The sequence below is a fragment of the Bidens hawaiensis genome, unplaced genomic scaffold (assembly GCF_021521415.1).
Source record: "Bidens hawaiensis isolate Kalapana, Puna unplaced genomic scaffold, B.hawaiensis_p1.1 tig00008542_1, whole genome shotgun sequence".
NCBI classification, from domain to species: Eukaryota; Viridiplantae; Streptophyta; class Magnoliopsida; order Asterales; family Asteraceae; genus Bidens; species Bidens hawaiensis.
Genome location: NW_027491613.1, coordinates 768,619 through 786,058, shown reverse-complemented (window position 1 = coordinate 786,058; position 17,440 = coordinate 768,619). Strand labels below are relative to the sequence as shown.

The 17,440-nt window shown below is 36.2% G+C and overlaps 1 protein-coding gene across 1 annotated transcript; it reads right to left on the bottom strand.

The window, feature by feature from the left end:
• Positions 1-2,080: 2,080 nt before the first annotated feature.
• LOC143529426 (G-type lectin S-receptor-like serine/threonine-protein kinase At4g27290) lies at positions 2,081-3,372 on the bottom strand. The gene is made up of 2 exons (XM_077025227.1): positions 2,481-3,372; positions 2,081-2,413 (listed from the first exon to the last, which is right to left on the bottom strand). The coding sequence occupies exons 1-2, from the start codon at positions 3,277-3,279 to the stop codon at positions 2,268-2,270; spliced, it is 945 nt and encodes a 314-aa protein (XP_076881342.1). The 5' UTR covers positions 3,280-3,372; the 3' UTR covers positions 2,081-2,267.
• Between the last annotated feature and the right edge of the window lie 14,068 nt (positions 3,373-17,440).

The window sequence follows — 17,440 nt, the reverse complement described above, 5'->3', positions numbered from 1 at the left end:
CGAGTGGGGGGATATCGTTGAAGGTTCCAAAGTTGAATGGAACTAATTACATCACATGGTCGATTGTGGTGGAAGCGATCTTAGATGATCAAGAGTTATGGGAAGTTGTTCAACCGAATGAGGGTGCCGTTATTGATGCAAAGAAGAATAAAACGGCAAGGTCGTTTTTGTTCCAAGTTATGGAAGGTAATATTCTTCTTCAGGTTTCTCAATACAAGAATGCTCGAGAAATATGGGCGGCTTTGAAAGCACAGTTTGTTGGGGCCGAACGAGTTCAAAAGGCTCGAATACTGACGTTGAAAAGTGAATTTGAGAAACTCAAGATGGCGGAAGACGAGACTGTTGATCAGTTTGCGGGAAAAATAACCGGTATGGTTTCAAAGGCAACGGGTCTTGGTCACGTGTTCGAGCAAGATGTCTTAGTGAAGAAGTTACTGGATGCGGTTCCAGACAAATACTTCAACTTGGTAGCCTCAATCGAGCAAACGGTTGATCTTGATAGTATGAGGTTTGAAGATGCTGTTGGAAGACTTAAGGCGTTTGAGGAATGTCTACGAGGGAGAGAACGCGCTTCAAATTCACAAGGTCAGTTACTTTTCAATCGGTCGAAAAGTAATTACAAATGGAAGTCGAATGATCAGTCTGGTAGCCGAGGTAAGGGTTGGCCGAGTTCATAGGGACGTGGAAAAGGTCGTGAAACCGGAGGTCAAGATCGAGATGATGAAGATAAAGATGGTTGTGACAACCGAGATGGTCAACATCGTGGGTCAAAGTATACGGGTCAAAGAAAGGATCGTCAATGGAGAAGAAAGGATATGTCACAGGTTCAGTGTTTCCGTTGTGATGAGTTCGGTCACTTTGCGTCTTCGTGTCCGGAACGTATGAAGAAAAAGGAAGAATCTAATTTGAACAAAATTGATGATTTTGATCCAAGTTTATTTATGATTAAAGGAGATCAGAAAATGGTTTTTCTGAATGAAGATGGGGTGATTCCGAAGCCTTTCGAAACCGAGCCGATGGAGAAAGATGTTTGGTATCTCGACAACGAAGCATCGAATCACATGATGGGTAATAAATCGTACTTTTATGAGTTGGATGAATGTGTTACGGGAACGGTGAAGTTCGGAGATGAATCTTGTATTGATATTTGGGGAAAAGGGTTGGTCTTAATTGAAGGAAAAACGGGGGGCAACGTTTGTTGACCGATGTCTACTACATCCCGAGCTTACAGTGCAATATCATAAGTCTTGGTCAAGCAACGGAAGGTGGATGCGAGATTCACATGAAACATGATTTGCTAACCATGAAAGATGATATAGGTAAGCTTTTGATAAAGGTGACAAGGACAAAGAATCGATTGTACAAGATCAATCTCAAGATAACAAGTCCCGGTAAACGAGCTATCATTGGAATGAAGAATTTTGCAGGTAGGGATCTTCAAAGAATTGGACTGAAAGAAGACAAGCAGGTTACGAGTCAGATTCCAATAAAAGATCCAAGTTCCAAAATTCAAAGTCCAAAGAAGAGTGTTCAAGAAACTAAACGCGTGGTCAAGAAAGTGATTCAAGCCCAAGGGAAGGCGTCTAATGATCAAACGAAGCAAGTGTGTCTTCTAGCCAAGTGGAGCCGAAAGAACATTGCAAGAGATCATGAAAAGCCTCGGGAGAATCAAGAGAACGATGACAAACGTGAAGTTGAAGACCCGCCAATTTCGAGTAGGAAATTAGGGGGTGAGTCGGGTGACTCGGATACAACAATTGCGGGGTGATTGTTAGGTCAATTGTTATTTGGCCCAACCCAATAATTAGGTTTTATTATATTTGGTAATGTCTTGGCTAACAAGTTAGGGTTAGTCTATATGAACCGAGTTATGGTTAGACATTAGAGGAGGTGAGGTTGGTGTAACCGAGTTAGAGTTCATCAAGAGTCAAACCGAGTTAAGGTTTTAGGGTTTGTAATCAGTTTTTAGAGTGATATTTTCTGATTAATATAAACGAGAGTTATTCGTTTAATTCGTGTGTTGATTATCGATACGGGACTTAAGAGCTTTTATAGCATTTTTGGGAGAAAGAATTTTTCGGCGGAAGCCGCTTGTACCATATATTGCTAAATGGATCTCTGTGTTATGATATAAACATAAAAAAAAAAAAAAATCTTTTTTATTAGGTACACTTTCTCTTTGTGGTATTCCACCCCTTGCTTGTTTTGTTTAATTAAAAGAACTAGTAACATGTGGCTAATAAGTAGGGAAAGACTTGGTATTCTAACTAAATACCTTGTTGCCGTTGCTTATTCCTATAGAAACGTGAAAATAAGCATATTGAAACTAGTATGACCAAAATCATAGATGCTACAGGGACAATAACCCGCACTCTTCTCCCTGCATCCGATCCTGTACTATTTTCTATCGAGTCTGTGTCAAAAAATAAAGTTCATTTGACATTTAGACGGATAAAAGCAAAACTATTGTTTTGATTTACCTAGCTCTGAAGGTGGCATTCGTATATAAAGAATGTCCCCTGACTCAGCAAACCTTCGGATATTAATTAGGTCACCGAACCATAGCAAGCAACCACTCCCAGAACCTGAGATATTCGTATTTGTGTAAGCAGTACATGAACAATTTCGTCTACACATCTTCTCACACTCCCCAAGGGTCATCGTCAGGTTATACCATGACTCTTGGATGTCGGGTAACTTCAGATTTGTGTACTTGTTAAACCCCTCCCCCGGTTCACAATCCAGAGCGACAGTACGTCGACATCCTTGTGACCAATCTGCCACCCTCCACTGATCAGGAGACGTGGGTTCAAATCCCTTTAAACATTCACAAACTGGGGACTTGTTAATGTTGCAGCTAGTGTACGGCCCACACACTGCGTATTGATCACAGCGATCTATTTCCGGGGTCAAATAAAGGGTCCATTCTTGTTTGCTATCAATCCATAATAAGCGCTCTATATTACCATTTGGTTGCAACACCATCCTGGTAAAAACCGAAGTATTTATAAGACTATATTGGTAGTAAATTTCTCTCTGACTAATAACAAAGGTGAAGTTGTAAATCGGGTTTGGCCTCAAATGAGGAGCTCCGCTAAACCTGAGTCCGTTCCACGGTCCTACCCGATAAGTTATTTTTTGGCCTTTTGTTCGGATCGGCTGATGGTACCCTCGAGTATCAATCGATGTAGAAAACTCACCCGAAGCCGGATCATCGCTCGATTTCCACGACGTGTAGTGTCTTTCAATCCCGGTAACAAAATTTCTTCCCTGCTTCATTCCAGGAAGTAAAGTGTCGGTCAATAAATCGAAACTTTGCCATATGTGATTTTCTTGATTGATGTCTTCACCTTCGTTGTGTATTATAAAGTTTCCTGTATCTAGAAGCTGACCAGTCGGATTCCTCACTAACGCTTTGACGCGTTAGCTGTCGACCATAGGACGTTGCCCATGGTAGCATTCCGGATAATTAGAACTCCCTGTAGGGTGAGAATCAGCTCGACAGAGGTATCGCTGAGCGGTGTGTTCCTGTTGGCTACCCATACAACGGTTCCGGTGGAAAATTTCTTGTACCAAATTCCGAGATAATGGTTCATGGAGTTACCGGGGCGAAAGAAACCAAGTTCGAAGGTTTCTTGAGCAGAAACAATGGTTTCATTGTATCTAACAATTTGGTTTGCAGATATGGTGTCTGTAGCATAGGTACAAGTTATTGATGAATAAAGTACAAAACGGAAGGCAGAGATTAACTTGATTCTTGTCATTCTTCTTTCCTCCATTAACAATCAGTGAGCCAAAGTTTCACAATATTCGATGATCCATTAGCATCAGTTGCCATGAAATTTCTTTCTTTTGAAAATATCATTAGTCAATTGTTGATAACATTTTTTAGTCTTTCTTATTGAGTTATTTCACACTTACGTGGTTGTAAAGAAAAGTTTTTGTTTCTGGGAGTGTAATAAAAATAGGGAAATCCTTAAAATAACCTACTTGAAACATACATTTTATTTTTCTCGCAAAACTTTTTTTTAAAAATATTCTCGCCTAACACATGCTCAAACATGAGTTAGGCCATCAAATATATGGTCAACGATGTGTTGGCATCCAAACACATGGTGTAAGATGTGTTTGTCTTTTGTTTGTTTTCTTTTTAATCTTATATTTATATTACTATAACTAATTTCTATTTGTTTTTATTATAACTTTTAATATATAAAGTTTTATATCATTTCAAATATATCGATGGTAATTGCTTAGTTTTATCTACGGTCAACATAAACTTACTCAAACCCGAGCAGTGTCAAATTATAAAATTCACGGTTTTTAAATAAAATGTATGTCAACATGTAGATAAAATAGGTATGTCTTATCGGTATATTCGAAATAATATAAAACTTTATATATTAACAATTATAAAAGAAAAACCTAATATAAGCTGAACTAGTTATATTAATATAATATTAAAAAAAATAATTAAGAGGCTAGCACATCTTTGACTATGTGTTTGGATGCCAACACGTCATTAACCATGTGTTGGAGACCTAACTCATCTTTGACTATGTTTTAGGAAGTCTAACACATGTTTGTAATATACATCGTCAATGACGTGTTAGGCATTTTAGGCTATGTGTAGTGGAGGGGCTACAAATTGGGCGAGTTGCAACACGTGGCGCCCAGTCAGCAAATAGTAGGAATTTGTTTTTGGGGTGTCAAGGTGTTGTAGCCCCTCAAGTGCCACGTCACCATTTTTTATTATTTTATTTTTGTAATTAAACTAAACAAACAAAAATCATTTAAGTTATTAAAATTTATTAAATTAACTAAATAAAAGAAAAATAAATTATAATCAAAATAAAAAACACACCAAAACATACATATAAAAATATTAATCTATTCGTTATCTTCGTCTTCGTCCTCGTCCTCGTCCTCGTCCTCGTCTTCATCTTCGTCTTCGCTCTCCTCATCGTCTTCGTTCTACTCCTCGTCTTTTACTTCAACAAGACGATTATCCCACACGTGTTGATCCAAATTCGCTTTTAGGTGGTTATTTATCTCACTTGATGTGAGCTCGAGAATGTTTTGTGTTCGTTGCTCTGCGGTTTATTCGGGGAACTGTTCTGGAACCTTTCTTGGTATATAGTGTTGACATATTGCTTTGTCAGTGTCTTCTAAAATCATATTATGCAATATGATACACGTATATATGGCATCGCTCATTTTTCCATCGACCATACACGCACGACATGGGTTTTTCACATAATGCCAACGTTTTTTAGAACCCTGAAACACCTCTTGATATCCTTTTGCGCGGACTCTTGCTTCTTCTTAAAGTATTCTCTTTTTTCTTCGACCGGGTCTTGAAACGTTTTGATGATGATCGAGTACTCTAGATATATCCAATCTCCCAAATAGTATCCGGGACGATAGAAGGTATCATTGGCATAAAACGGTAAGACCGGTATGCTACGGCTGATGTAATACTCTAGCACGGGCGACACGTTGAGAACGTTTATGTCGTTGTTGGACCAGACGGAGCCGAAGTAGGCCGACCAAACCCAGAGGTCATGTGAACAAATGGCTTGAAGACTAACCGTTGGTACTCCATGGTCACCACGAGTGTATTGACCTCGTCATGTGGTTGGACAGTTGCCACACTCCCAATGCATGCAATCAATACTCTTAATCATGCCGGGAAAAAATGTTTGCTTTCGTGTACATCATATATGCAAGTCAGGGCGTTTAGTTGGAATCCTCAGATAACGACCAGCGTATAATTGTATTACTCCTGTACAGATAAATTATTAAAAAAAATTTATATTAAAAACAATAATTAATATAAAAAATTTAAATTTTACCGATGCAAAAATTCCCCAACGAGTCTCGCGTCTTTTCTCAGCCATCTTTAAATACTCGCTGTTGATGTCGGTCGTGTTTCCGTATGCGAGGATGCATAGCGCCGAAGTACACTTTTGGATGGCGGTGAATCCTAAATATCCTCTTACATCGGGTTTTTGTTGAAAATATGTATACTCTCGATCTAAATCACCCACGATGCGCAAAAATAAGCACCTATACATCCGAAAACGACGCTGAAACGTAACGTCGTTAAATGTATGTAACACTCCGTAAAACGGGCCAGTTTCAGTACATCTTTTAAACATGATTTTGCTATGTTAATTCCCGAATAAATAAAATTTGTTAGGTTTAACACAACGAGTCTAGCATAAATCTGCGTATGCATGATACATTGCATATAAGTAATTTATTTTATTTAAATTACTCGAACTTTCGGTATTATCTGACGTATAAGGACGTTGGTGATAATTTTAAATGACTTGTATTATATTTAAACTAACTAGGAAGTTTGAATTTATTGTGATACGATTATATTTTATGAAAGATTTTATAAAATAGTCAAGTGTCGAATACAGAATAAGTTAAAAGCGCCTATTCTATGGTGTTTACGCTACATAAACATAAACGTATTAATGTTTAAGGCTATAATTAACGTATAACTTCCCTGTAACATCACTAACTATCCTATCCATCATTACAACTAAAATATCTCAACATATCTAGCATGTAGTCAACAAAGAGGTCTGCCATCCATCAATAATCAACTATTACACATTACATCACCATTCCACAACCTCTTCTTCCCCCTTGGTGTTTTCAGACCTAACCGCCACTTCTACAGCCCCCCTCCATCCTCATGGTCACCGCAGCGCCACCATAACACACGACTGTCATTCTGTCAACCCGTTACCACCAGCAATCTTCTCTGCCTCCATCGAGCTACCACACCGTTCCACCCACATGAACCACCTTGGAAACCACCATCAACATCCATCACCTCTCTCTGATCTTTCTCTTCAGGTAACACGTACGACATGTCTCTATCTCTACGGTTCATATTTCAAGCACACAAACATTATAGTAATCTATATAATATTGTGTTTAAAGAATCAAGATGGTGTTGGAGACCCCTTCCGAGAAGATAAAGGAGCTTCGCATGAAGAAACGAGCTCAAGACTTTCTAATATCTCTCTAAACCTTAATCTCGACTAAGTGAGCTACAACTTCCTAAACCTAGTGTTATGTTTATACAAAAATGGTTATGCTAAGCTTTCACCTAATATAACACCATACATGCTCATTATGTTAAACGAAACTCTAAGCATATGCACATAAACTTATCATACTTAAAGGGAGATAAACACGCAAGAGAATCACTAAAAACGGGTTAAAAGTGAGTTAACCTAGACCACACAATAAGAGAATATAATAAGTGTGTCAATAATATTCTAAGAAAGTTTTTAATATAAACATGGTTAGTAAAGTGAGGTTTATGGTTGAAACTTGGTTTGAAAATATTTAATATGTCTAGACATAAATTCTAAAAAGGTGTAACTTTTTATGACCAGAACTTGGATTAAGAATGCTTATTATATTTATACATAAGATTTGTATAAAAAGGGTGGACATTTTAGAAAAAAAAAAACATAAGTATATAAATTTGGCGGATCTTAGTAAAAAAATGAATATTTGAGATAATATATAAATATGATATGAAACATGGTTTTAAAAGTTTGAAATTCGGGATGCGATTAAAAGTGTACATATGTTTTATTACAAAAATAAATGTATTTTCAAAGACAAAACGAATTTTATAATTTTGAGTAAACAAAACAGATTTTATATTGAGATAGCGTTTATATAGCCTTATAAAGCTTAAATGAGATTTTCAATGAAACTATAAATTTTACGTTTGAAAATGAGAAATAACAAGTATTACTTTTAATAACGCTATTTTGCGTCAAAATGAATATTCACATAAATATATATTTTGGAGAAATATATATATGTTAGACGTAAAAATAATATTTTTTACGAGTTAGACGATCAAAAGGGTATATAAAGTTGGTTTGGAAAAATCAAACGAAAATATAAACATATTAGGTTTTACTACAAGTATTAAGCGTTACTTAACAAAATACCAAGTAGAAATAAATATATTTATTTTTTTATATTTATTTATTACGTGACCAAACGAATTGGTTATATATACATGGAACCAACACTGATAAGAGTTATATTCCTAATATTTAAACATGTATATAAATATTTATAATATAAAAACTTATCACCAACGGTTCGTCCGAAACTCAACGTATGAAAAGTTACTTACGAAACAAATGAAAAGTTCGGTTGGTGAAAGCAACTGACATAAACAAACGAAAAGTTCGGTTGGTGAAAGCAACCGACACAAACAAACGAAACGTTCGGTTGGAGAAAGCAACCGACACAAACAAACAAAACGTTTGGTTGGTGAAAACAACTGGCACGAACAACTAACCTACTAGTTGGGTGAAAGCGATTAGTATAAACCAACTTGCGAGTTGATAACGAACTAACTGACCTTACCCGTTTAGGACGTGTGAAGGCAGCGGACCTCGGGTCTAAACTGAAATTGCTATTGAACTAAACACTGAATTCATGAGGTGAGTTTCACTACCCCCTTTTTACGGTTTTACTGTTTTATTTATTCGGGGGTGGAAAACATACACAACTGTTTTTATATACGATAATTAGAAACAAAACACACAATCCTTATGCAAACATGAGTTGAACTATGTAGTGCTATAAGTCCCTTGCTTGCATACTATAACCATTAGCTAACGGAGTTAGCCACATGAATATACGAATAGTACTATTGACGTTGACATTTCCCCCTACTGTTAGGTTAGTCGCGCTAACCTCCGATATTGCATCGAAACAGGGTGCGTATATTCCATCTGTGAGATTTGAACAGGGCAAAAGGATATAAGTCGTGGTTTGGTTATAGGCTCAGGGTTCGTCATATTAATTCGTAGATTTAGCTAGTCTACGGAGGAAAACCATATTTGTTTCAATATGTTATCGTATACTAGTTTGCGAACTGATTCAAAGATTTATGAATAACGTGATTTCATACCAAGTCTCAAAACATGTGAAACTCACCAACCATTGTGTTGACTTTTTTAAACGTATGTTTTTCAGGGAATTAACAGCGCAATCATGAAGACGGGACCTCAATGCATAATTAGGATACCATTTTGGAGGATTTTGCTTGTATAATCCTATTGATGTTTGGGGTCATATACGAGAAATCCCCTAATTGTTTTCGACAAATTTTGTTTGAAAAATAAGTATGTTGGCGATAATCATATGCTTACGGTATACATGACGTCACTCGCCCGTACTTCCGCCTTGGCGGGGTGTGACAATGTAAGTGTGTCATTGAAGTAGTCTTTCATCAAACGATCGTTCGCTTCGTTACGATCCCGAAGGATATAAGACCGCCTACGTGATGACGAAGAGCTAGTAGAGCCTGACACTATCTTATTGGCGACGGCCCGCATTGCGCTCAGACCTCTTCTGTTTCCTCCGACGCTCGTTGTTGCATCTGACGAATTCTCTTACTCTCCTTAATTACTTGATCCCAAGTGTCTGAAGAGTTCGGAGAATCCGGGAATCCATTTTGAGATAATATGAAATGAAAAGGTGAAGAAGTATGAAATGGTGAAAATGGTTGAATTAGTTTGGTATTTATATTTGAGTTTGTGTATGATATGGTGAAAATGGTTTGGTATTTATATTAAGTTTTTTATTTTTATTTTTTTTAAATATTAGTGATCGTTCAGCATTCACTTTTATTATTATATTATTTTCTTCAAACTCATAGTGATAAATATCCCCCCTATCGCCCCTAAAATCGGGCCGTGGGGGGGGGGGGGTGTTCTCGCCCACCATCACCCATATATGGCGCCCACTACGGGTGACCTTAACACATAGTAAAAGATGAGTTTGAGAGAAAGTTTATGGGTACCATAATAGAGATAGAACATTTGTTAGTCTTCTCTTCTCACATAAATGTAAGATATATGTCAATTCTTCGTCATTTTAAAACGTTAATAATTTTTATACAACATTTAAAAAATAACCATAATAATGAGCCTTTTATTTTCTTTTATATGAGTAACATATTGCTATATAATTTTTTTTTAAAAAATAGTGGGTTTTATATAAATTGTGTTTGTGTTTTACAAAACTGTGTTTTATTAAATTGTGTTTTTACATTGTGTTTTCCATTGTGTTTTTTTCCAACAACTATTTTCTAACGAAATTCCCGGAAACTTTTCCAGGCAATGGGCGGTGGAGTGATGGAGGTGATGATGTTTCTTGATTGTAGTTACATAACCCAAGTGTGTTGTCAGTCGATCTCGATCCATGTGTGTTTTCAATCGTTAGTATTTATTAAATTATACTTAAAAGTTTGAAAACAAGCACGGTTAGACAAGAGCTGGAAAGGTTTAAAGGTGCTAGTAAACTTCTCTGGTTATTTCCCAGAAATGAAATAACTGGGTGCCCATTAAAATGAATTATTTTGCTTGGAGGGTGAAGCTAGATTAAATTCCAACAAAAGGTTATCCAGGCAATTCTCAATGTCACGGTATGGATAATTTGGAGGTGCCAAAATGAGAAAACTTTTCAATGATAAAGTCCCTATGTTTTTTGGGCCTGGCTAGTTTCGGTCCTTTGGTCTAATCAAGCTGGGTTTGTGAATAAATATAGCCGTTCAAAAATAAAGGAAAAAACGCCTAAGAGGCTTCAAATTTGGAAAACGATAAAACATTTTTATCATTATTAAAGTTACCGTTTTTGAGCTGTAAGTTTTTTATTTTGGGCCCACGCATCTCTTCCAACACTTCAACAACTCGTGCCATCGAGACATAACCAAATTAATAAAGGTTGTCTGCGCACAACCATCGCTCCAAAAAACCCCAATGGACGAGCGCATCCGCATACTGGACGGCGGTCATTACCGACGTGATTTTGTCGATGGTTTTTTTTTTTTTTTTTTTTTTGTATTTGGGTGTGGGTGATACTGGAAGTTACCAAAGGATTACAAACAACATATTGGCCAACAAATTACTAACTATTCTTCTCCTTCTAATTTAAAATTGTTTATGTCAGAGTTTGACCCTTTGCAACAGACAGCAACGAAGCTTGATCAACTTTTATACATGGGTGAAAGTCACAGACCTGTTTAGGGGGGTGTTCAGTATGTATAAAATTTTCAATTGAAAACGAGTAAATTAATAGTACTGAGATAAAAATGGTAACAAGGGGACCTGGGTCCCTATGATTGTGCCTTTACCCACTAGATAATTTATAGTTAGACTATGAGTGTCGATTTTGATGGTAGTGGCAAATATTTAAATAAAAAACGAAAAACTAGATACTTATAATTATTTTTTATTAAAATATCTTCTACATGTATTTATAAGCAAAAACATCAAAAAAAATTTATACTAAAACAATTTTTTTACATGTGAAATTGACCTTTATATTATTTTTTCACGTGTAAAAGATATGGTTTTATAGTTTACTACTTTTAAAATTTCCATTGAAACCTCCCATTAATAATTATATATAATTTTATATCATTAAAAAAATTATATTTTTATACCATGCGAAAAAAAATAATAACACGTGACAAACTAAGATTAGCTCACATATATAATATCTATTTAATGTTGCATTATAACTATTAGATTATATGTTGTCGCTGAAGCCGACCTAAAATGTTGTTCGTCATAAAGGGGATCGGGGCTAAAATAGTGATGTACCAAAGTTTCATGAGCGTCCACTCGATAAAGAATATGTGATTGTCTTGTTAATTAGTCTTTGTCGCCCTTGAAACCGTTTAACCAACAGCTTAACCTTATCTTCGACCCGGCTTCAAAAATAAGGTTGTTTTCCTCCGAAGAGTCGGATGAAGAAAAGGAATTCCATTGTGTTTTTGTTTTATAATTGGGTGTATTGGAAAAAAAATGAGTAGAATGAGTGAGCTCACTTTAACCCACGCATAGCCGCTCACGAGTCACGACTGTGTTGCGGTGTGCGCATCCTACATGGCTCGCAAAACCCCGTTCGCGGCTCCACTCGCGGACAAACAAGTATGTTTTGTAAAATATATATTTTATGATGAATTAAACAACACCACCTAGTCTTAAGCGGAGCAAAAATCAAATCATTTGACATCATTGCATTGAATGTTTCAAATGTTAATAGGTCATTTGCAGAGACGAAATGACCATTGACTTGCTTGGAGATGTTTCGTTTCAATGCCATTCAATAAAAAAATGTTACATTTCAAAAAAAAAAAAAAACTTAACAAAGGCCATTGACTAAGAGTGGTAGGTTTTGGAGTGTTCTTCCCCAAAAGTCTTGCTAAAAGTAAAAGTCAAAAAGATCAACAAAATATTTGATCCTATTCTTTTCATCTTCATTTTTTTAACTGTATTCAAAAAGAAATCTAGCAATCCACTAGACCCATCATAACATACACCGACACGTCTAAAAAATGTGACACAACAACAAATAGAAGAAACAAAATCGTACATACGAACAATTCCCAATGACCTAAGAGCGTTACAACCGAAAACTACACTAATCCTTCCAAGAAAGTCCACCTTGTTTTCCCCTATTTTTAATCCAAAGAAACTCAAGAATCTTTATCTCTTTTACCAAACTCAGCACCCGAACCGGAGTCCCTGAATGTACCAACACATTTATCTTTCTCCACAAGCATCGGCCGCAATTAAACATATTGCTTGGAAGACTTTCATTAAAAAGAAGGTATACCAACAAGACGCTAGAGCCGAGAACAAATTAAAAAGAAAATAGGGGTATGAGAGAGGTAACTATTTTCCACTTTTGTTAAAGAAAATTGAGGATACAAAAATTTATAATTTATTATGTAAGGAATAGTGTTAATTTTTTTTCCTTGATAATTTGAAAAAACACACAAAATGTAAAGAAGTTAAAAGCAAACCAAGTCTTAAGTAGAAGTGTTGGATCAAAGAATGTATAACGGAAGCTTAATCGAAAGATTGGATGAGTCTTATTCAATGAAAAACAACCTTAAATAGGCAACAACATACAACGTTCATAAACGTAAATATACGACTAGATCAAAACCTAACTGACTCATCCTATTAAACAAGAAACATAAACGTGCAACTAAAAACTAGCACCATACTCGGTAAATTTGACTTCTAGAATCATCCTTAACAAACTCCAACGGTTACTTCAAGTTTGGATTATCTCCAACACATTTCTTTAATTCAAACTTCCTAACTCCTAATTTTGACTGCAAATAATAAAACTGCTCAGTTCCAATGGCCTTTGTTAACAAGTCAGCAACTTGTTCTTAAGTATCATATGCCTTGAGCTCAATTATACTTGCATTAACTAGATCCTTGATATAATGATACTTGATGTCAATATGCTTACTTTTCTTGTAAAGGGCTGCATTCTTTGATAAATGAATTGCTGATAAATGATCAAAATAAATTTTGGTTGCTTGTTCTTGTGTGTACGCGAGCTCACATAAAAGCTTTCTTAACCATATAGCTTGACAAGATGCACCATTTGCAGCCATAAATTCTGCTCTTCTGTAGATGAAAGGGCGACTAAAGATTGCTTTGTTGAACTCCATGAGACTGCTCCCGTACCAATACCAATGGAGAATACATATGTCGAGATAATTTTCCTATCATCGATGGAACTTGCCCAATCACTATCCGTGTAGCCCTCCAAATTTACTCCAATCCCATACCACAAACCATAATTAGTTGAGCCTGCAACATACCTTAAAATTCTTCTTGCTACTCCAAACTGACATGCAGTTGGGTTATGCATGTATCATGATATCTTTCCAACTGAGAAGGCTAACTCAGGTCTTGTATGAGTTTGATACAAGTGACCACCAACCAAAATTCTAAGCATCCTCTCATCAACCTGATTACCTGTACCTGTATCACTAATTTGCGACTTCTCACCAATATTCATAGGGGTGAGAGCTGCTTCATTTACCCATTCCAAATTTATTTTGCACATAGTTGCATATTTTTGTTGTGACACAAACACACCATTCTTTTCTTGTACCACTTGCAACCCAAGGAAATTTGTTAGCTCTCCAAGATTAGTCATTTCAAAATTACCAATCATCTTTGCTTTAAATTCGCACAATAGTTCCTTGGATGAACTAGTATAGATTATATCATGAACATATAAGCATACTATCAAAGTTGACATGCATCAAAATCTTCCATGGGAATAGTGTATTCATAAACATCGGCTAGAGATCGTATCTTGGGAGTTTTACTCGGAGGAGTTTCATTTTTTGCACTTGACATTGTTCTTGAATAAGTTTGTACAGGGGTCCTCATTTCTTCCATATTGGATCTTCGTGCGTCATTTATTGCATGCTATTTTGATTCATCACTTGAAGGGGTGTCATCATATCTTGAATTACCACTTGTGCCATCGATACTATTTATCAAGTCATTTCTTAGTTCATGTTTACATTCACACTTTGAGTTTCACTTTGCTAACTCATCAAAAGTTACATCCCTACTTATCACAATATTTTAATTTAGGGATCATATAAATGATAATATTTTGAGTTAGGGGAGTAACTAATGAATATACATTTCTTTGTCTTGCAATTGAACTTTTTCCGTGTTGATTCGGCATTAACCAATAAGCAACACATCCAAACACTTTGAGATGATGAACTGAAGCTTTATGACCATACCAAACTTCATGTGGTGTTACTTTATCAACAACTCTTGTAGGAGACAAGTTCTTGATATATACAGCTGTGGCAATTGCTTCACCCCAAAAAAAGCCTTACTTAAATTCTTTCCGTGCAGCAAACTAGTTGCCATATCAACTAGTGTTTGATTCTTCCTCTCTGTAACTCCATTATGTCGTGGAGTATAAGGATCAGTTAGATCCCTTCTTATCCCTACAACTTCACAATATCTCCTAAACTCATTTGATATAAACTCTCCTCCCCGATTCATTCGTAAGGCCTTAATTTTAATCCGGTTTCTGTTTCAACTTTTGCCTTAAATAACTTGAACTTATTGAATACTTCAAATTTATCAGTGATAAAGCAGACCAAAGCAAATCTACTAAGACTATTAGTAAACAATAAGAAATACTTGTTACCTCCCAAAGATTTCCCCGGCATAGGACCATATACATTGCCATGAACAAGATCAAGCAATTGAGTTGTTCTTGATGCATGGTGAGGAAATTCATATCGTGTCTTTTTCCCTTCTATATAGCCTTCACACACTTTCCATTTTTAACAGATGGAAACCCATATGAACATCATGCCTTTTGTACTCAAGTCATACAAACTTCTCTCATTTAAATGTCCATATCTTAAATGCCACACAAGTGTGTCATCACTTACAGCGGAGAGACCAACACTAGTGCTTCGTGTGTCATCAAGAGGGAACATGCTATTGCTTGACATGGGAATAGTATAATCCACCTTCCCTTTCTTCAAATTAGTGATGGTGCATACACCTTCATCAAATAGTAACTTGTGTCCAGTTGTCGTTAGGGCTGTTCAAATAGCCCGTGGCTCGCAGTTCGCTCTAAAATAGCTCGAAAAAAGCTCAGCTCGAAAAAGCTCGATTTTAAATGAGCTCGACTCGACTCTGCTTGATTTATAAACGAGCCGAGCTCGAGCCAGGATCAGCTCGGCTCGTGGCTCGCTCTTGGCTCGACTCGTTAGCTCGGCTCGTTGTCTCGTTTAGATTAAACCCTAAATTTTAATATCTATATAAATTAATATCATACCAAGAAATAAATAAATAAAAATTATACATATATTATGTCACTAAATATCTAAAACCTTATGTAAAAATAACGAAAATAAAACATATAAATTTATAAATTCTCTAGTTTATAAATTTTATATATTATGTATGTTAAAATTATATTTTTTGTATTTTACATATCAGAATTTGTAAAATATAAAATATAAAAATAATAAATAAAAAATATTTTTTTTTAAAAAAATTAAAGGAGCCCGGCTAGACGAGCTCGAGCTCGGCTCGAGCTTTATACGAGTCAAGCTCGAGCTCGATTCTTCAGCTCGATAAATAAATCTAGCCGAGCTCGAGCCAACTCGATTAAGTTCGAGCTCGAGCTCGAGCACACTCTGGCTCGACTCGACTAGGCTCGTTTACAGTCCTAGCTGTCATCAGTTGCCCCATATTTAGCTGCCCATCTTCATCATCATTACTTTCTCCTTCAACTGCTGCAGTTTAGGGTTCACTCCAACAATCTCGAGCCAGATGACCGACTATATTTCAATTGTAACATTAAGAACCCCCTCTTCCACGTCCTCTCCCACGGTCTGCAAGGTGCATGCATTTTGAACATTCATGTGTTTTCTTTCTCCCTTACTTGCAACACTTTTTCTTCCACATAAACCTGAAATTCTCGATTTACTCAAGCTTCATGAGATTGCAATGACTCCATCAGCTGATCATAAGACAATATACTGAGGTCCTTGGATTCTCCAGTTGTAGCAACAACATGATCCCCTCTCACCAGCAAACTTCGAAGTACATTCTCAACTACTGTTTGATCTGTAACCACCTCTCCATATGATCGCTTCTGGTTCACCATCTTCATGACTTTTGATAATAAATCAGAAAAGGCTCCCCCCTCCTTCATCTGAATTGTCTCAAACTCTCTACGTAACCCTTGCAATTCAACCATTTGTAATTTTGAATTACCTTGATATTTGTTTTGCAAGAGAGTCCATTCATGCATGGATGTAGAGGCTCCTGCAATACGAGAGAATATATCATCGTACGCATCGGATTGAATCAATGACAATGCCTTCACATCCTTCTTCCTGTTATCTCGTATTCTAACACGATCCCCATCTGCATCATTATATCTGCTACCCACAAAATCCCAAAGATCTTTTGACATCAGAATAGTCCTCATACGAATCTTCCAGAACTCTTAGCCATCCCCTTTGAAGATTGGAAGAGGTGTATTCCGGATACAGCCAGTGTTGGAGGCTATATAGAGAATTAGGGTTAGGGTTTTTGTGATTGATAAATTTCTAAAAGAGGCGATTAAAATAATATCAAAATCTGATGCTCTGTGGTAGGATCAAAGAGTGTAAAACAGAAGATTAGTTGAAAGATTGGATGATTCATATTCAATGAAAAACAACCTTAAACAGGAAACATCATACAACGTTCATAAACGTAAACATACGACTAAATCAAAACCTAACGGACTCATCCTGCTAAACAGAAAGCATAAACGTGCCACTAAAACTAGAAACAGACTCAGTAAATTTTGATTTCTAGAATCATCCTTAAGAAACTCCAACGACAACTTCAAGTTTGGATTATCTCCAACAAGAAGTACATATTTGTTTAATACAACAATTCATCGTCTTAATTTTTTTCTTGATTATATGACATTTCTTTCAATACATGAAGCTTTAGATAAATTTGTTCTTGATTATATGACATTTCTTTCAATACATTAAGCTTTAAAT

Coding starts and splice junctions, on each gene's coding strand:
- LOC143529426 (XM_077025227.1), bottom strand. CDS start 3,279: ATGAAGCAGGGAAGAAATTTTGTTACCGGGATTGAAAGACACTACACG. Junction 2,414..2,480: donor AATGCCACCTTCAGAGCTAG/GTAAATCAAAAC, acceptor TTTTTGACACAG/ACTCGATAGAAAATAGTACA.